Below are 20,943 nucleotides of genomic sequence, written 5' to 3'. Positions count from 1 at the left end.
GCGGACGAGTAGCGAAGAGCTGCGGGACGCCACCTCCTTGCTGGCGGCGGGCGAGGGCGGCTTGTTGGACGAGGTGGAGCCGCTGCGGCCCGACGAGCTGGAGCGCCTGTCAGGCTGGGAGGAGGAAGAGGAGAGCTGGTGAGCTTGGGGCGCCGGGTCGGAGCTGGGCGGGGACGGACCCGGGGGCGGAGAGCGTCCTCTGAGGGTCCCTCTGGTCTGGCGCCTCGCTTTGTGTAGTCGAGAAAACTCCCGTGGGGACTCGTGGTTTTCTTGCTTTGGCAGAGGGAACCTCAGCTGGAGTTGGGGGTTCGAGGCGTGCGCAAGTAACAGGGTTGTAGCTCCTTCTCCTTTGGATTGTGGACCTTCTGGGTGCTGGACCCTATTGGGGTCTGTGGATTGGGGCAGCTTGAGAAGGACTGTTCGCGTGGGGAGGAGTCGGAGGTGGGAAACTGCTTTGTAGGCCGGGGTCCTGCTTTGTGTAAGATACTGGCTTTCGGATGGTGGCCCTGGGCATTTTGGATGTAGGAGAGAGGTCTGCTTGATGAGGTATCACCAGGTGTGGGGGTCGGGGGCAGACCAAAGTCGTCTACGTCTGTGCAACGGTTGGTGTTTGGGACCCATGTCTGGCAGGGATGGGGAGACCGTGTGAATCAGCACTCCCCTTTGGGTAGTGGGGTAAAGCTTGCTTTGTGTGAAGAGGGCAGAGGATGGTGCTGCTTGTTTTCTTTTCTTTTTTTGTTTTTGTTACTCTTTGTGTGAAGAGTCAAGGGTGGAACTAGAGCCCTGGCTCTTATTTTCTAAAACGAGAATTGAGTCTGGCGTTTTGCAGAGCTCTGAATTGACAGTTATCACATCCATCTTTCATTTCCACGTTCCTCCTAGGGGCAGAGAAAAAGAGTCCTATTTAAAAATTTAAACCAAAGCTGTATTGTCATAAGCCACTTCTTGATGAAATTGTGATCCCCCCCACCTTTATATTACTTTCATAAATAGGACATGGGAGGTTTTCCCCTCGTTTTATTATAAAGATGTGTGTGGGAAATTATTTGTCTTAATTTTTCTTAAAGTTAAGTTTTAACTTTTAGCTAAAATATCTCTGCTCTATTGAAATTAAAACTTCTAACTTAGTGAAATCGAAATCATGCATAGACTCTGTTATTGTAGGGTTGGAACTTTTCAGTGTTCTGAGGTAGTTAAGAGCTTTCCTGGATTCAGGCCCTGGTTTTGCCACTTAACTAGCAGTATGACCTTGAGCAAGTTACTCTGAGGCTCACTTTCTTCTTCTATTTGATGGAGAAAATAATAGCACTTACCTCTATAGAGTTATGAAAATTTAGTAAGATAATTATGTATGCATTTAGCGCTGGATCTGGCACGTAGTAAACTGTCTTAAAACAAGCTGCTATTTGTTACTCTTAAGCCTAGTTACTTAAATCAAGGAACATGATGTTCTTGTAAATCAAGAATCTTACATGATGTTGTAGGAGATTCTGGAGATTCTTAAGTGTTGATCCCTGTTCATAAGGCAGTTATAGTCTTGTTGAGAACTAAGTTTTGTGCAGTTAAATAAACTAGAAAGTGTACAGTGAATTACCCAAAGAGTGATAGAACAAAAAGTGCTGACAGTACTCAGTAACTGGGAGAAAAATAGTGGTCCACAGTAGTTGGGCCAGACTTTGAGGAGGAGGTGGCTTTGGAGTCTGGAAGTGAGTAAAGAGCGGGAAGGGCATTTTATGCTCTTGACAGCTAAAAGAGCAGAGTCAGAGGTATTCGTAACTCCCAGTTAGGAAGATTTGAGTAACAGGATTACTCTTGAGTATATGATGACAAACCTTTATTACCAAGTGATATCAAATATTAGAGCTGACTATGGTAGTGACAGTTTTTGATATAAATGTGAAATTACTTTCTCCCAAAGGAATCTTGGGTATGCATGCACTTTAAAAGAATCCAGAATCTTGTAAATATTGTCACATGGCTCTTGCAAGTGATGATAATAATGATGCTCATAATAATGAGGATTAGCTGCACCCATCAGCCCATTTTAGATTATGTATTATTAGAACACATTGAGTCCACTTGGAGGAGCCGATTAAGTCTTTGGCTGCTTTGGTTCCTGAGCATGAGTTTTGTTAAGGTAAAGTAAGTCTTCCTTAAATACTGTACCAGGAGTTTCTTTTGACCAGATGATTCCTGCTTAATGCTTTGATCCTGGCATCATATCTTGATCTTACAGGTGTCCTGTACTTTTTCTGAGATTTGTGTGAACTGTAAGTTGGATATAAATAATATTTAAAATGCGTTGGGGTATGTGATTAGGGTAAAAGTTGTAGGGGGTGGATGTCAGTGGCAGGAAGGTTCAAAGGCAGTATTTTTTCCTTTTTTAGCAAGCTAAAAATCTACCTTCTGTAACTTCTAGCTATTCACCTTCCTTTTCATCTAGAGGAATGTTTCCTCCCGATTGTATGTGCCACAAAGTGCTAGTTCTGAAGATGTCAGTAAGTGCTATGTAGAATAAAAGTGGGTGGGTTCCGGAATGGAATAAGTGTGGGAAAAACTGATTCTACAAAAATAAGCAGTTTTCTTTAATGCTGGGCTCTTGGAAATGCTAATGTGTTTTGAACATAGTAAATCTCTAGGGAGTATGGTTTGGTCCTAAACTTAATTGAGCTCCCAAGGAACTAGTATCTTATAGAACACACATAGAAAATAGTGCTCTACAGCAGTCACTTTCACACTTTTTTTTTTTTTTTGGACCCAGCTTCATGATAAATACATTTTAACTCATAATTAGGAAGTCACATATATATGAATAATGTATATGAATAACTGAAGCAAAAGTTTAACAAAATGTTGATTACTTTTACTACAAGTGATATGCTCAGATATTTTCCTTTCTATTCTGTTTCATTAGAATAAGAATGCTGGTAACTACCCAGCTAAGCTGATTTTGTGACCCATTAATGAGTTGCGATTCTCACTTTGAAAAACACTGTTCTAGAATAACTCAGAAAAGCTTAGGGATGAGAACTAACATCATTGTGCATCACAGTGTGTCATTCTGTGCCAGGCAGCTTATAAATATTTTTTACCTCTAATTTTGTACATTTATGAGATAGGTAGCATTTTCTAGGTAAGAAAACTAATCTCTCTCCAAGCACGAAATAACACACTAAATAATGGCACCAGGGTCTGAATCCAGGTCTTTATACATCATAGCCTATGCTGTTCCCACAGTATTTTGCTTTTTCCAAGTATAATCTCCTTTTCACATGAATGACCTCTTCACATATTTGAAGACTACTGTGGTGTCACTGCTGACTCTTTCTCCCACACACTGTGAGCATTCCCTTGTCTTCTTCAGAGTATATAATCCCAGTTTGTTTTATCATTCCTTAGATAATGTAATTTTCTGATCCTTCAATCATGGTTTTTCTTTTTCTTAATTAACTCTAAATTGCTCATTGTCATTATACATGGTTATCAGAGTTGTACCCAGTATTTTAGATGATATTTGATCAGATGGAGAGTGTGGTGGGTATGAACCAAATGCTGTTTTTTTTTTTTTTAACTAAATACTTCATTGACAGTTTTAACTTCTATTACTTATGCTTAATATGAGCCCGAAATACCAACTTCTCTCCCATATATTTTATACATAAGATGTTAAACTGAGTCTTCCTAACCCTATTTTTTGTGTAATGGATTTTTTTTTAGCTTAAATATAAGGCTTTTATTTTATATATTTTTAGTTGTGCTTAGATTAAATATAAGGCTTTTAAATTTCCTTTTGTTAGTTTTTATTTAGACATTTAATATTATCCTTTCTGATTTATTTGGTCATCTTTATATTTGGTAGGCATATCTACCGTGTCTTCATTCAAATTATTGATAAGAATAAATTACTATGGGCCGGGTGTGTGGTGGCTCACACCTGTAATCCCAGCACTTTGGGAGGCCAAGGTGGGCGGATCACGAGGTCGGGAGATCGAGACCATCCTGGCTAACATGGTGAAACCCCGTCTCTACTAAAAATACCAAAAAAAATTAGCCAGGCGTGGTGGCACATGCCCGTAGTCCCAGCTACTTGGGAGGCTGAGGCAGGAGAATGGTGTGAACCCGGGAGGCGGAGCTTGCAGTGAGCCAAAATCTGGCCACTGCATTCCAGCCTGGGCGACAAAGCGAGACTCCGTCTTAAAAAAAAAAAAAAAAAAGGATAAATTACTCTGAAGTGTGCACGTCAGACTCACTCTAGATTAACACCAGTCTATTAATTAACACACATGGTTGTTCAATAATCACTAGTTCTATCTTTTATTGTCAGGCTCATATGACATTTTGTGTGGACATTATGAAAGATTTTTGTCAAATGCCTTGCTATAATTAAGCTATTCTCTGCCTATAAGATTCTCAACTACAGTGAAGAATACTACATCACTATTACCAACCTATTAAAATAGCCATTGCCGTTGATTTGTTTGGACTTGTTTATGATGAATGTTCTAGCTAGCATTTCATGTATTCACTTTTCTTCACAAACTTTTTTAAATCCAGTTTTGAATTTTGCAAGGAATCAATTTGGTCTGGACTTTCTAGACACTGCTTATTTTTTTCTTTAGAAGTTGCCATATTTCCTTTCATCCAGACTTTTGATCCTGCCTGTGTTCACCATTATATTAGTGATAAAATTTCTGTTCCTTTCCATCATTTGGAGTGGTAGGCCTAAGCCCATTTTAAGCTACATTCTGGCTCACTAGATCAATTTATCTTAGGTTTATGAAGACACTTCAAATTCATACTGACTTCTCATCAATAACTTTTGTTGATAAATGTCCCATTTCAGAGCTAGGTAGGTATGTGGTTTTTATACTTTTTTGTCACTCGTGGCTTTTCACTGCTGAGAGTTAATTTATTGTATGACCTCTTTGTTTATGTATGCTTTTTGTAGAGGGCCATTGGTAAAATTTGCCTGTAATTTAATTTGGTAAGCCTAAATTAATAAAGCAATTTGTGTAATTATCACCACTTATCTGAATAGTTTGGCAGTCATTCACTGATTAACATACTAACATCTTGGGAAGTTTTATGTTTTCTAGACTCTTCTGTACCAAGGAGATGTTATTTTAAAGTAATGTGGTTTGCGTATGTGTGTGGGTTAGATGAATCAGAAGTTAAACCTCTAATAAGCTTTCTATTTCCCTTTTTTTTTTCTTTTTTTTTAAGAGACAGGGTCTTCCCATGTTGCCCAGGCTGGTCTCAAACTCCAGGCTGGTCTCAAACCTCAGCCTCCCAAAGTGCTAGGATTACAGGCATGAGCCACTGTGCCTTGCCCTCTATTCCATTGTTAGCAGTGGTTTTCCAGTCTTTCTAAAATGGCTTTAAATTTTTTTCTTTAATGGAACAAATACTTAGAGTACCTGTGTGCAGCACAGTGTTGGGAACACTGAGAGACATGATTATGCAAGTTCTTAAAAAATAGAACTTGGCCAAGCAGGGCCCCATGGTTGATAAAAGTATATTACAGTCACTGTGATGTGCCCATGTTGTATATGCCAAGCATTTTGCAAGACAGCAGTCTACAACCTTTTTGGCACCAGGCACTGGTTTCATAGAAGACAATTTTTCTGTGGACCAGGGATGGGGGTATAATCTACAGCTCACTGCAGCTTCAATCCCTTCCCCCCCACCGCCACCCCCAACCCTACCCCGGCTCAAGTGATTGTCTTACCTCAGCCCCTTGAGTAGCTAGGACCACAGGCGCGTGACACCATGCCTGGCTAATTTATTTTTTATGTTTTGTAGAGACAGGGTCTCACTATGTTGCCCAGGCTGGTCTTGAACTCCTGGGCTCAAGTGATCCACCTGCTTCATCCTCCCAAAGTGTTGGGATTACAAGCGTGAGCCATCGTGTCCAGCTCCTTTACACATTTTAAATCATTTAATGTGTACAATTTGGAGTTATAATTATTATTATTGTTTTTATTGTAAAATATACATAACAAAATTTACCATGTTAATAATTTTTAAGTTTACAGTTCAGTGGCATTAAGTACATTCACAATGTTGTGCAGTCATCACCACCATCCATCTCTAGACCTTTCATCTTCCTCAGTTGAAACTGTGTACCCATTAAACAGTAATTCCCTGTTCCCATGGACTCCAGCCCCTGGCAACTACCATTCTACTTTCTGTGTCTATGAATTTGACCACTCTAGGTACCTTGTATAAGTAGAATCATTCAATATTTGTCTTTTTGTGTCTGGCTTATTTCATTTAGCATTGTCTTCACAGTACATCCATGTGGTAGAATGTGTCATGTTATCCCTATTTTACAGTAAAAGAAGCTAAACCCACAGTCACATAGCTAATAAAGTGAAATTGAGATTGACACCAAACCTAAAAGTCAAGTCTGATGAAGAACTATTGATCTTGATTTATTTAGCCTATAGATATTTAGCTTGGGTAAGAGAACTTTTCGAGTATTTGAAGGACTCTTATAAGGATTATTATATAACTCTTCATCACTAGACTGATAGGTGTAAATTAGAGGCAGGCAATTTTTGATTTTGTAGAATGAAGAATTTTTTAATAGAGCTGTTTTTGGATGATAAGGACTACCCTAAACAAATTTTTGGAAATAACCTTCAAAAGACTGCTGAATGCTCCTGTTGTGGGCGATGTTACAAAGAAGTAAAAAAGTTGAATTGGGTGAATTCTAAGTGTTCTTTTAATTCTGTTGCACTCTATGTGGAAGCATAAGATAACTTCAAGACAGGCTGGGCATGGTGGCTCACGCTTGTGATCCTAACACTTTGAGAGGCTAAGGCAGGAGGATCACTTGAGGTCAGGAGTTTGAAACTAGCCTGGTCAACATGGTGAAACCCCGTCTCTACGAAAAATACAAAAATATTAGCTGGGCTTGGTGGTGGGCACCTGTAATCCCAGCTACTTGGGAGGCTGAAGCAGGAGAATTGCTTGAACCTGGGAGGCGGAGGTTGCAAGGTTGCAGTGAGCTGAGATGGTGCCATTGCACTCCAGCCTGGGCGACAGAACAAGACTGTGTCTCAAAAAAAAAAAAAAAAAAGAAAAAAGATACCTTCAAGACAGAGTGCTAAGCTTAAGTGTGAGGAGATATTTAGCAAAGGAAGCATCATGGATGTTTTCCCTTTAAGTCTGTGGCACATTTCTCTGAATATCTTCAGTAATGGCCAGTTGTTTTCCTCTTGAGGGTAGGTTTGAATTTAGAAAACCATTAGAGTCATTATCTTGCCTGGTGAAAAAAATGAGTTAGCAGGATATTTAAAAGTCCTCAGCAGTCCAGCACTAATTTACCCTTTTCCTAGATTTACTTGCTTTTGCCAGAACCTTCAAGAACTTTTATGCCCTTTGGCTTTTGATGTTCATCCGTTTTTTCCTCCTCCTCCCCTTACCAAATTTTACTTATTATTCAGGTACGATACAGATTTTCTTTCCTTTGTGAAATTCTCTTAAATTTTTAACTTGGTTTACTTCTTCTTCATTGTTAACCTATCACTGTTTACATATCCTTTTTTAGAGTATATTTAATACAACCACCTTGTACTTTGGTCTGTGTAGTCTAGATTGTGAGCAGTTTAAGCAGGAGGACAGTATCACATTCGTCTTTGTTTTTCTAAACAGGACCACAGTATAGTAAGAGTTCAGTGATATTAATTTAAATGGTATCAATCTATCAGTGACGTTAGGTTAAAATGAGGCAAAGCTATAAAACAATGAGACCAAATTTCTTACATGACCCTTACGCCAGTTACAGATGAGATATTTCTCACAGATTCTGAATAATGGTAGTATCGAATCTGTACTTTCCCATGACGAATTAAAGAAGAAAATACTCTCTAGATGTAGTGTCTGATTTTTAAAACAAGTTTAAAAATTAGCCGAAGTACTGGCATGGCTCTGTTTAGTAGGATTACAGAAGCACTTTGTTTTAAACTTCTTCTTTGTACCTTTTGTGATTTCCAAGTTTTCTGGTAAGACGTGAATTGCTTTTATTTTTTTATTTTTATTTTTTTGAGATAGAGTCTTGCTCTGTCGCCCAGGCTGGAGTGCAGGGGCACAGTCTCGGCTCACTGCAACCTCCGCCTCCTGGGTTCATGCCATTCTCCTGTCTCAGCCTCCCGAGTAGCTGGAACTACAGGCACCTGCTACCACACCCGGCTAATTTTTTGTATTTTTAGTAGAGACGGGATTTCACCATGTTAGCCAGGATGATCTCGTTCTCCTGACCTCGTGATCTGTCCGCCTAGGCCTCCCAAAGTGCTGGGATTACAGGTGTGAGCCACCACACCTGGCCCTGCTTTTGTAATTTAAAAAATCCTGTTGATAAAATTTAAGTTGGTTTTATTACTCTGTGATCATGTGGGGATCATAATATAACATGATACATTAAAAGCCTTTTTACTGGTAGTTTTCCTTGTTACTTAGTGGTAGTAAGATTATATATCACAGATGGATAAATTTTGGCTTCAATAAATATGGTTTCATTTATTGAGTAACTGCCATAGGTGGAGCACTATGCTATAATGATAGCATATTTTTGATAGAATTGGAACCCAAGACATATATATGATCTTATGATCCATTATTCTTGTTTGTTTTAAATTTAACAGTTTAATTGGGCAAAAAAAAATTTATTGAACTGGATAGCACCCAGAACCGAAAGTGGTTTAGAATGCTTCTTATAATGTTCTTAACTTTACATTGAAAAAGTTAAATTCCACAAGTGTAACTATTAAAACATTTATCAGATCTACCTAAATAAATCATGTAGTCTGTTTTCATGAAAAACACAACTTTGGTTTTTAGGAATATCAGATAAGGAACACTAAAGTTGTATAGCTCACATCCTATGAGCCTTCTGGATCACTGATGCTGCTACTACTCCTCAGTCACATCTTTGGGGCCACCCTGTATTCAAATTCCTATGCCAGATGGCCCAGGGAACCTGGTGCTGATACCCTGGTAGCCCAAAAAGGCTACTTGCCTTCTACTTCCACTTATGCAGCCCCTTGCCTCCTTACTCTTCTGCTAGGAACATATCTATAACTATAAAAATACATGTAATTTTGACATGATTTTTTAAAAAAGGCAATTTGGGCAGTAAATAACAGAGTTAAGTAGTGTCTTAATATAAATAGTTTGCATTACCTGAATACACTATTCCTTATAGTAATTATCTGTACTTGCCAGAGCACATTGCATGTGACTCCTGTTGGGCTGATTTTCAGTAGCAAAAATGAATTTGTAAAAGAATGTAGGTTTTAAGGCTTTGGTAATAGTAAGTTCTTATTTCACCTCTTTCATTTACTCGAAATTACATCTTCTGAGATCTTTCATTTTGGGATCGAAGTTACGGAGGAAATGAACAACTTTAAGACAAACTAGCTTATTTAAGAGGAAGACTTTAGGTCTTTAGGAGTGGCTTAAAGATTGCAAAACAGTTCACTTGGATCTGGGAAAGGTCTCACATTCTGGAATAAAATAGAAATTAGAGACTTTAGAGAAAAAAATATTGATTATATCTCCTTGAAATGTGAAGAATAATAGATGCAAGATAATGTAGTACCATAGTATCACATATGAAATTTTTTAAAATATTTGGAAAGATAAGACAAAGTTGTATTTAGTTAAAAATCAGGTTTATAATTCACGAGGATGAATCAAATCATCTCCCACTTCTGCAGTGTACTAGACTGAAACTCCTCCCCCACACATCCCTCCACTACTCCATTCAGGAGCTTCTGCTCCTCTGTGAGACAGTAAGAAAGTACCCAATTATGTGTGGCTCTTGAGGCTTATTTTGTTTGGAAAATGTAAATGAGAAGCAAGAGTGGGCCAAGCTAAGTCTGTAAGTGACCCTTGACTCCAGTAAGCCTGAGGAGTGCGATTTAATAGGTGCTCTCAAGTTAGGTTTTTAGTATGCGTTTAATACCTAATTGGTACTATATTTTATAGTGATAGTCAGACTAAATTGTGTGTTTTTGCTAATACCTATTTAGTAGATACAGAAAGAATAGTAATTTTAGGCTGTGAATGCTTGTATCTTTTGAGTGGGCCTGCTCATTTCTCCTCTGAGTGGGGGAGATAGTGAATCCTGTGTTGACCTGTCACAGTGAAATTCTTATTTGCCATTGGTTATACTTAGGACTGATCTGGAGTGGATTAAAAAGCAAAACCCAAAAAACTGATAAATCCTAGAAACCTGAATCTAGAGGTTTGGAACTTGATGAGCAGGTACCATAAGTCTTGATGGTAGTGCACCCTGTGAGTGAAAGAGGCTAACAACCTTTATGTGAGGTATAATAATCTAGTTTTATCTTAATTCATCTTCAAGTTTTTGTCTAATACCATGTCTGGCCAGTGGTAACTGCTGTATGAATATTTGTTTAAATTACTGAGTGGAGCATAAGCTTTCAGGGTGTTTAGAGTTTGGCTAGGAGACAGAATGAACATAGAATTCTGTTCTCTCTGAAACCAATAATATTTTCTAGAAGAAATATTTATATGGGCTTAAAAGTGAGAACTGGGACTTTGGATTTGGGCACAGATGGAAAGGTATTTTTTGCTGTCTGTGAGAATCAAGATGTTTAGGGAAAAGAGCGAGTGATACATTTGAGTAGGGTGGAGAAAAGGCCTGTGAAGATACTTAACTAAAGGGACGTTTGTTAGGGAACAAGTGAGGAAGTTGAATCATTGGGTTAGAGATCATACTGTGAATGGCCTGTGAAAGCTAGGAGGAGAGTTTTTGAATATTGAATGCTCTTAACGAAATGGCATTTTGGAGAGGTTAGTGTGTAGTATGTAGGCGAGGACACAAGTCATAGCTACCTTTATTGGCTAGAAAACAGCCTCTGAGGTTTGCGTCCACCTCTTGTGCCCTGAAGTATTCAAACCAAAGTATTGAATTCAAACCAAAGTATTGAGTCCACAGCGATACTCTTTCCATTTCATACCAACTACTTATATGTTGCATGAAAACCATCACATCACATCAAGCTAAATGATTAAAGATTAGGCCATTTACCTAAGAAGGAAATAATAGATATCATTTTGGTTTCAAGATCGTTTAGGTCCAGTTAAAAAAACATTCACATTGTTTAAAAATGTTATTTTGATCTTATTAACATTATTATAAGAATAATCCCAAAGCAGAATTTGCGACCTTGACATTTGGGTCAGATAACTCTTTGTTGTGGATGCTATCCTGTGTGTTGTAGGATGTCCAACAGCATCCCTGGCCAACCAAAAGTGTCTCCAGACATTGCCAGGTGTCCCTTTGGGGCAGAATTACCACAGATTAAGAACCATTGCCTTAAAGAATACTTCTGGTATGGTGTCAGAGTGACCAGAAATAACTAGTACTGTATTGTAGTAATAAGTTTCGTATTCTAGTTACTTTGCCCTATTTACATTTTCTAAGTCAGAATAGTGCTTGATATGGTCTCCACCCAAATCTCATCCTGAATTGTACTCCCATAATCCCCACGTGTTGTGGGAGGGACCTGGTGGGAGGTAATTGACTCATGGGGCAGTTTCCCCTATACTGTTTTCATGGTAGTGAGTAACTCTCACAAGGTCTGATAGTTTTATCCGAGGTTTCCACTTTTGTGTTTTCCTCATTCTCCCTTTGCCTACTGCAATCCATGTAAGACGTGACTTGCTCCTGCTTGCCTTCCACCGTGATTGTGAGGCTTCCCCACCCATGTGGAACTGTAAGTCCAATTAAACCTCTTTTGTAAATTGCCCAGTCTCAGGCATGTCTTATCAGCAGCGTGAAAACTGACTAATACAGTGCGGTTCTGAAAATTAAGAATAAGTCAAATGATTGGGCACTACTTGAGAGTCAACGGAGCACTAACCAGATGAGATGTCAGAACAGTATATTTAAATTAGAACTGCCTTGGGGAAACTGGAATGAATGGTCTCCCAAGAAGTAATCATCAGACATTTATTGAATACCTGCCATAGGTGGAGCATTATCTATAATGGTAAGAAATAGTCATAAGAACTTTGATGGTTGGAAAGCCTCATGAAAGCTTCAAAAAAGACTTCATGGTCAGTCTTGAAAGGCAGAGTAAGGCTAGGTTAGATAAAGAAAACTTTTTTTTCACCCTTGTAGTGAAAATAACTATGAACAAAGAATCCATAGGTTAAACTCTCCACCGTGCATGAAACAAACATTTATTTGGTCAGTTTGGCTGCACGCAGAAGGTTTTTTTTACTGGAGTAAAGATCAAAGGACATAGTTTTGAATCTGATAACACAGAATTTTGAAAAATAAGCTGTGGAGTATATCTGATGGGAAAGTTTTTAGGCTGTGAAACAGTGGTATGTAGATCTGTGTTTTAGAGCGTAAGTGGTGGAGTGTAGATAGATTGGAAATACGAAAGTCTGCTAGGTATGGAGAAAACAGTTAAGATTATTGTAACAGTCTGTACTTGATGAGATGGGGCCTAGACTAGATCAAGGTCAGTGGAAATGAAAAGAAAGGGATAGATTTAACAAGAATTTGTTAATTAACATAATAGGATATGTTAATTGAATATGTAGAGAGAAAACAGTCGATATTGGCTAAAAAAATTTGATTTATTGACTGGAAAAGATGATACCATTTTGAGGGTTTTTGGGGGGGATGTCCATAAGAAGCAGTTTAGAGCTGTGTGACTGACACCAAGGAGAAAGACTAGACGTATTAGAAAATTATGTATGTCCAAAAACCAATAGTTGGTTATGGCAAAACAGCAACAAAAACTTTAAAATTAAAAAAATGTTATCTGATAAACATAGAATAAAATAGTAGGAACAAGTATTTAGTTGTATCTTAAGAGTTGATAGAATAACAAAAAGATCCTGGGCTATATAAAGTGAAGGAATAGAAGAGCTCATTTTTTCACTGTATGTGCATTTTCAGACCCTCAAATCATCACTTCTAGCTTTGGTAATTAAACAGTTGTAAGTGATATAGAAAAAACTGATGGGAAAGGGAAAAAGTTAAGGGATTAGAGCAGTTAAATTTAGCCTCTTACAGAAATTGGGATAATTTGATTACTGTCACTTGGGAGAGAGATCCTTGTTAATTGTTATGGGTATTTTTTTTTTCCCCCTCAGGCTGAGACTCGCTGTGTTGCCCAGGCTGGAGTACAGTAGAGCAATCTCGGCTCACTGCAACCTTTGTAGTCTGGGTTCAAGCGATTCTCCTGCCTCAGCCTCCCGAGTAGCTGGGATTACAGACACCCACCACCATGCCCAGCTAATTTTTGTATTTTTAGTAGAGACGGGGTTTCACCATGTTGTCCACGCTGGTCTCATCCTGACCTCAGATGATTCGCCTACCTTGGCCTCCCAAAGTGCTGGGATTACAGGCATGAACCACTGCGCCCGGCCTGTTACGGGTATTTTGAAAGGAACAAATAATGAAATGATTTATGATTTAATTATGAATTAAAATAGGAAAAATTTGATTCAGCTGATCTACAACTGGTAACCAAATGGTTAGGACCAAGAAAAAATGTAAAATTTTTTTTTTTTTTTTTTTTTTGAGAAACAGTCTTGCTCTTGTCACCCAGGCTGGAGTGCAGTAGCGCCATCTCAGCTCACTGCAGCCTCCACCTCCCGAGTTCAAGCGATTCTCCTGCAGGGATTACAGGCGATCCGCTACCACACCCAGCTGATTTTTGTGTTTTTAGTAGAGATGGGGTTTCACCATGTTGGCCAGTCTGGTCCCGAATTCCTGATCTTGTGATCCGCCTGCCTCAGCCTCCCAAAGTGCTGCGATTACAGGCATGAGCCACTGCACCTGGCCAAAAATTTTCATTGTTAATAGTATTTCAGGAAAAAATGCCATGCTCTTTTATGAATTCTTCATACTTATTTCCTTGTGTTCCTTTTTTACTGTGTGTCAGGAAGTTTTCTTTGCGGGTGAGGAGACATAAGGGATGATGTGAAATATTCTTATTCTTGTTCTTGGGAAGCTTAGAATCCCATGTGAAGACAGTTATATAATTATATAAAAATTGGGTATATACACAGAATCACAAACTCTAACAATGGAGGATTAGGTTAGGTTTTCTTTTAGGACAATGTCAATTCTAATAATACGATTCCTTCTTCCCCCCAAGTGTATTTTGTGCTTTCTGACCATCTCAGAATACAGTATACCTCAGGAATCCTCACATACCCATTCTTATCTTTATATATAATTCAAAAGAAAAAAGGAAGAGAATGTCTAGCCTGGTATTCTTAAATATTAACTTTAGTTCTATGAGCAGAATACAATATGCCCATCTCTCTTACCTCCTACTCTGGCATGTAACATAAAAATATTGTTAACTTTCTTTAGCATTTGAATGTTGAGGTTAAACACGTATTTAATATGCATATATTTTATGTATTTATAAATATATAAATGTAGATTGTATCTAATTGCTTGTTTATCTGTTTTCTCATTCTTATCTGGTTTATATTTTCACAAAGTTGGTAAAATATTTTAATTTTATTATAACTCAAAATAATTTTAGAACCTGTAGGAATACTGCAGGTAGAAAATTCTCTGAGATGACAACTTTTTAATCTTTACTGTGTTAATAAGCCTTTGTTATCAGTGTCTTGTGGATTCAAACTTTATGTTCCTGTATCTTTTCCAAGGTAATTTATTTGTAGATACTTTATTAACAGTATGAAAAAGTGTTAATTTTTTAAACCTAAATTATTAAGTTGACAAACTATTAAAAGTCGTAACAGTATGCATTATTATTATCTTGGATTTGAAGAATATATCATTTGCTGAAAGTATGACGTTTTAGCCAGGAACTAACATAGTTTCTATGGGTAAGATCCTGTTTTAGTCACTAAAAAGCAAAGTACTCTAAAAGAAACTGCATGGATTACGTATGTGTGTAATGTTTATATGTATATATTATATATGCACATATCCGTACATATACCCATGTATGTTTTTTGTGGACAAAAAACTTCCTGTGTTAGTAATTGCTATCTATATATGCAGTTGTAGCTGAAAAGATCTGTGCTAGTATACATAAGGACTGTATTGCAGCTATTGCCACAGTTTGTGAGTCTGGAATAGTTTGAGACTCCTTGTCTTCCTGTCTTCTTCTCTTAAAAGGAAGCAACTCAGTTTCTGATTGATGCAATCTAGGTTGGTCTCACTGTAACTAGTGTTCCCAGCATTCCCAGGTGCATAGTTATGGCTCAGCACTACGAGTTTTTTCTTTAAAGACTTAATTCTCAACCTCAAGTTTAGTGACACTCCAAGAAATATCAAAATTGTTTTATTCTCTTAAAATTTAAAAAAAAAAAAAAAACCATGCCATACTGGAATGGGAATAAAGTGAGTCATTAAATGAAAATGGAATCGTAATAGCTATTTCTAAAAGTTTGAAATTCGCTTCTTTACAAGGTTTTCTTCAGTTTACTCTGCTTGCTTTGCACTGTTTTCTGGGTTCATCATGTTGTTTTGTGTTCTGTCATACATACTCATATATTCTACCCTGCAACTAATGTCACTTCAGTGCTTGAAAATAGCTCTGTTCTAAAACTTAATGAAGTTTGCTTTGCTAATAATTATTAGTATTATTGGTAATATTTTTAATATTCCTCTAAAAACCAGAAGAACATATTATATATATTTATATAAATATAGTATTATATGTCTTTTAGTTAGCTGATGGGCCAAATATAATAATAAAATAGCACTATGAACAATCTAGAAGTTCAAAAAGATACTATATATTTGAACTGAATGTGTTTTTCTTCAATTTAATTGTGATTTTTGGTTGTAGTAGTAGCTGGGATTGATTGAAACCTTAAATATTTTATTGTTGGTAAGGCTTAGGAGAAAGCAGGGAACGTTGTGGCTGTTAGAATGATTATATTGAAGTCTTTTTTTTTTTTTTTCTTTTTTTTCCCTGTTTCAAGGGGTAGGGTTTCTTTCTGTTGCCCAGGTTGGAGTGCAGTGGCACAGTCATAGCTCACTGCAGCCTTGAACTGGGCTCAAGCAGTCCTCCCACCTCAGCCTCCCAAGTAGCTGGGACTACAGGCACCTGCCACCATGTGCGGCTGAGTTTTTTTTTCCCAAGCGATTCTCCTGCGTCAGCCTCCTGAGTAGCTGGGACTACAGGCATGCACCACCATGCCCGGCTAATTTTGCATTTTTAGTAGAGATGGGGTTTCTAAACTAAACCATGTTGGTCAGGCTGGTCTCGTACTCCCGACCTCAGGGTTCCGCCTGACTTGGCCTCCCTTAGTGCTGGGTTTACAGGTGTGAGCCACCGCACCCAGCCCCACTGATGTTTTAAAAAAACTTTTGTAGAGACAGTGTCTCACTGTGTTTCCCAAGTTGGTCTTGAACTCCTGGCCTCAAGTGATCCTCCCACCTCAGCCTTCCACAGTTTTGGGATTACCGGTGTGAGCTACCATGCCTGGCCCTATTAAAGTCTTTAACTTAGGAATCTTTTATATTCTTTTTTAGCAATGCGATTAGGCAGTAAAGTATAATATTTAAGAGTACTGCTTCTGGAGCAATTTTGGTTTTGCCATTTAGTAGCTGTGCCACCTTGGACAACTTACTTACCTCACTTGTCTCAGTGACCTCATCTGTAGAATGGAGATTGTAATAACACCTATCTTACAATTTTGTAATGAAGATTGAAAGAGTTACTATATTTAAAATATTGAAGCAATGCCTGACATGTAATGAGCATTTAATACAATATAAATTCTTATAATTACTGTTACATTGACTAAGAAGGCTTATTAAAGCATTATAAGCAATGTATCCTAATGGTTTAGAATTATTAAATTATATTTGCTTGTGAGTAAAACCAAAGATATTTGTATTTTTTTTTTTTTTGAGATGGAGTTTCGCTGTTGTCATCCAGGCTGGAGTGCAGTGGTGTGATCTCAGCTCACTGCAACCTCCTCCTCCTCGGTTCAAGTGATTCTCCTGCCTCAGCCTTCCAAGTAGCTGGGATTACAGGCTCCCGCAGCCACGCCTGGCTAATTTTTGTATTTTTAGCAGAGATGGGTTTTCGCCATGTTGGCCAGGCTGGTCTTGAACTCCTGACCTCGGGTGATCCGCCTGCCCAAGCCTCCCAAAGTGCTGGGATTACAGGTGTGAGCTACCACACCCAGCCTAAAGATAATAAGATAAGCTTTTATTAATTAAAGATTAATTATAGAATTATTAAAATGGAAATAAAGTTACAAAAGTGGCCACTTTAATTTACTTTGGTATCCTCCCTTTATCTCTTTTCATATTGCTTTTTTATTTAGTGTTAATTCAGATCCAAATATTTGAGCATGTATAAGTGCCTGTGTTGGGGATTGTGCATTGAATGTTGTGAAGACAGTGTCCTGTGCATTGAATGTACCTTACTCAGTGAATAGGTAGAGAGGGATGATTTAGAGGTAGTAAAAGTCTGTTATTTTCCTCAGCCTGTAAAAAATTTGCATCTAAAGAAATTTATTTCAATAATGCTTTTAATATAACTTTTATTTTTATCTTAAATTTAAGTCATTTTTGTCCTTGGCTTCAGTAGCCTACTTTCAGCTGGCTACAATATGAAAAGTGATTACTATGGTTACCACAGATTCAGCAAAGTAACTCCTGTCTTCTTTCCTCTTACCATTATTTACTTAATATCCATCTACTATGTGAAGAAGTATATTAACAATGTGAAGAAAAGTCTGGAGAGACATACTTCAAATTGTAAATAATTTTGGGGTGTAATTTTGGTAGAGAAAGGGAGGTTATTATTTCTTATATTTGTACATTTCCATGTTACTGAAAGTTATTACACTTAAAAAATAGTTATAGTCTTAGTTGTCTTTAATCACCATATTATACAGGTATGTGTGACATATGGGCCAAAATGTGACTTCTTATTGTAAGCTTTGTATTATCGTATTCTTAATTACATTTCTAATAACTCAGTATTTAACGGTATATGTAAATTGTATTTAATAGTAGTTAGGCCGGGTGCGGTGGTTCATGCCTGCAATCCCAGCACTTTGAGAGGCCGAGGCAGGTGGATCACAAGGTCAGGAGTTCGAGACCAGCCTGACCAACATGGTGAAACCCCATCTCTACTAAAAATACAAAAATTAGCTGGGCGTGGTAGTGCGCGACTATAATCCCAGCTGCTCAGGAGACTGAGGCAGGAGAATCGCTTGAACCTGGGAAGCGGAGGTTGCAGTGAGCAGACGTCGCGCCATTGCACTCCAGCCTGGGTGACAGAGCGAGACTGTCTCAAAAAAAAAAAAAAAAAAAAAATAGTGGTTAGTTCCCTTGTAATGATTGTTCTAAGGGAAAAAGTGGCATCTTGAAAGGACAATTTATTCCTTTCACATTTTAACAGCTTTATCAAGATATAATTTATGTACCATAAAATGCACCTGTTTAAAGCGTACTGTGCGCTGGGCATGGTGGCTCGTGCTTGTAATCCCAGCACTGTGGGGCTGAAGCGGGTGGATCACTTGAGGTCAGGAGTTCAAGATCAGCCTGCCAACTTGGGAAAACCTGGTCTCTACCGAAAACACAAACATTAGCCAGCATGGTGTCGCGCACGCCTGTAATTCCAGCTACTCGGGAGCCTGAGGCATGAGAATCACTTGAACCTGGGAGACAGAGGTTGCTGTGAGCTGAGATTGTACCACTGCACTCTAGCTTGGGTGACAAAGTGAGACTCTGTCTCCAAAAACTATATATATATATATATAAAATAAAAAATAAAGTGTACTGTGGTTTTCAGTGTTCAATAGTTTGTACAAGCACAGAATTGTACAACCATCACCGTAATTTAGTTTTAGAGTATTTTCAGCATACCCAAAAGAAACCCCGTGCTCATTAGTAATCATTTCCCATTCCTTCTCTCCACCCCCTCATCCATCCCCAGGCAACCACTGATCAACTTATCTCAAATTTGCCTATTCTAGACATTTCATATAAATGGTATCATACAATCTGTGATGTTTTGTGACTGGCTTCTTTTACTTAGCATAATGTTTGAAGTTCCTGTGTAGCATTTTTATTGCCTGCAATACATGTTTAAATGTCTCTTTTCAAATTATAAATACCAACTCAAAAAATTCAAACGGGACAAAAATAAATAAAATATAGTCTCTTATTATAATGAGTGTAAGGGATAGAATTTCCTTTTTGACAGGGGGACTCTAAATGTCTACAAAGATACTTTCTTAAAACATTTTGCATCTGTGTTGTACATAGTGGAGACGCTTAATACAATCTTATTAGAGATGTTCCAGGAAGGTTTTCCTAAAGAATTGACATTTAAGCTGATACCCAGTAGAAAATAGAGAAGAGCTAGGTGAAGTTAAGCAGGGGAGGGTGAGGAAGCAAAAAATGGAATGAAACTTGTTACAAGGTGAACAACATGCACAAATGACCTAGAAGCAAAAGTGTTGAACTTTCCAGGAATAGAAATTAATTCCATATGGCTGCTATTTAAATTTGTGTGGTGGAGGAAGGTGAGAAATGAAGCTAAAGAAGAACTACGACAGTTAAATCATTGGTTAGGTCTCAAGAGCTGTGGGGATCATTTTTAGAAAAAAGCTCCATCTTAAGGGCAGAGGGAAACTGGCACAGAATTTTTAGCAAAAGAATACTAATAAAGTCAGATTTGTATTTTAGAAAACACTGACTGCAGTGTACAAGATGAATTTGAAAAGCAGGCAAGTCCAGAGATTTGCAAAATTAAAAAAAAAATTTTCCCAAAATTGTTTTATCCATTCTTTGGCCTTTGCATTTTTATATAAATTTTACGATCAGCTTGTCAGTTTCTGTTAAAAATGCCTGCTGAGGTTTTCTAGGGATATGTTGATTCTACAGGTCAGTTTGGTGGAGTTAACATCTTGTCAGTCTTGTGTTCAGATCTGTAAACATTGTATATCTCTTCATATGTCTTTTAATTTCTCTCAGCAGTGTTTTGTAGTTTGCAGTGTACGTCTTGCATTTCATTTGTTAAATTTATTCCTGAGTATTTTATTCCTTTTGATGCTGTTGTGAATGAAATTGCTATATCTATTTCATATTCAAGTTGTTTATTGATAAGTGTTTAGAAATACAATTTTTTGCTTATTGATCTTGTGTCTTGTGACCTTGCAGAACACATTTGTTACATAATTTCTTTCAATTTAAGAGTTTTAGAAAGGATTTTCTATGTGCAGGATCATGTTGTCTGTGATTAAACATGTTTTACTTCTTTCTTTTCAATCAGAATACCTTTAGTTTTTTTTTTCTTGCCTTATTGTACTGTATATCATTTAATAAAAGTATGAGAGTGTACATCCTTGCCTTGTTCCCAGTCTTAGGAGAAACTATGTGGTCTTTTACCATTAAGTCTGTTTTTCTTAAAGAGTTTGTGTAGGATTGATATTGGCATTATTTCCTTACTATTTGATAGAATTAATAAATGAAAAAATGTGGACTTGAACTTTTCTTTCTGGGAAGGTTTTTAAATTTCTTTCTTTCTTTCTTTCTTTCTTTCTTTCTTTCTTTCTTTTTTTTTTTTTTGAGACAGAGTCTTGTTCTGTCACCGAGGCTGGAGTGCAGTGACTGGATCTCGGCTCACTGCAACCTCTGCCTCCTAGGTTCAAGCGATTCTCCTGCCTCAGCCTCCTGAGTAATTGGGGCTACAGGCCCGTGCCACCATGCCTGGCTACGTTTTTTTTGTATTTTTAGTAGTGACGGGATTTCACTGTGTTAGCCAGGATGGTCTCGATCTACTGACCTTGTGATCCACCCGACTCAGCCTATCAAAGTGCTAAGATTACAGGTGTGAGTCACTGCGCCAGGCCGGTTTTTAAATTTCTAATTCAGTCTCGTTTATAAAAGTCTATTCAGGTTCTCTTTCTTGAGTTTTTAGAGTT

General features: G+C 37.8%; 1 protein-coding gene across 1 annotated transcript in view; it reads left to right on the top strand.

The window, feature by feature from the left end:
* SLAIN2 (SLAIN motif family, member 2) overlaps positions 1-20,943 on the top strand; it is a 124,118-nt gene that overhangs the window by 47,282 nt on the left and 55,893 nt on the right. The window contains exon 4 of the mRNA XM_011973064.1: positions 7-138. Coding sequence (XP_011828454.1) covers positions 7-138 — 132 coding nt within the window. The remainder of the gene's footprint in view (positions 1-6; positions 139-20,943) is intronic.

The sequence above is a fragment of the Mandrillus leucophaeus genome, unplaced genomic scaffold (assembly GCF_000951045.1).
Source record: "Mandrillus leucophaeus isolate KB7577 unplaced genomic scaffold, Mleu.le_1.0 Scaffold1337, whole genome shotgun sequence".
NCBI classification, from domain to species: Eukaryota; Metazoa; Chordata; class Mammalia; order Primates; family Cercopithecidae; genus Mandrillus; species Mandrillus leucophaeus.
This window is presented reverse-complemented; position numbering and strand designations above follow the sequence as displayed.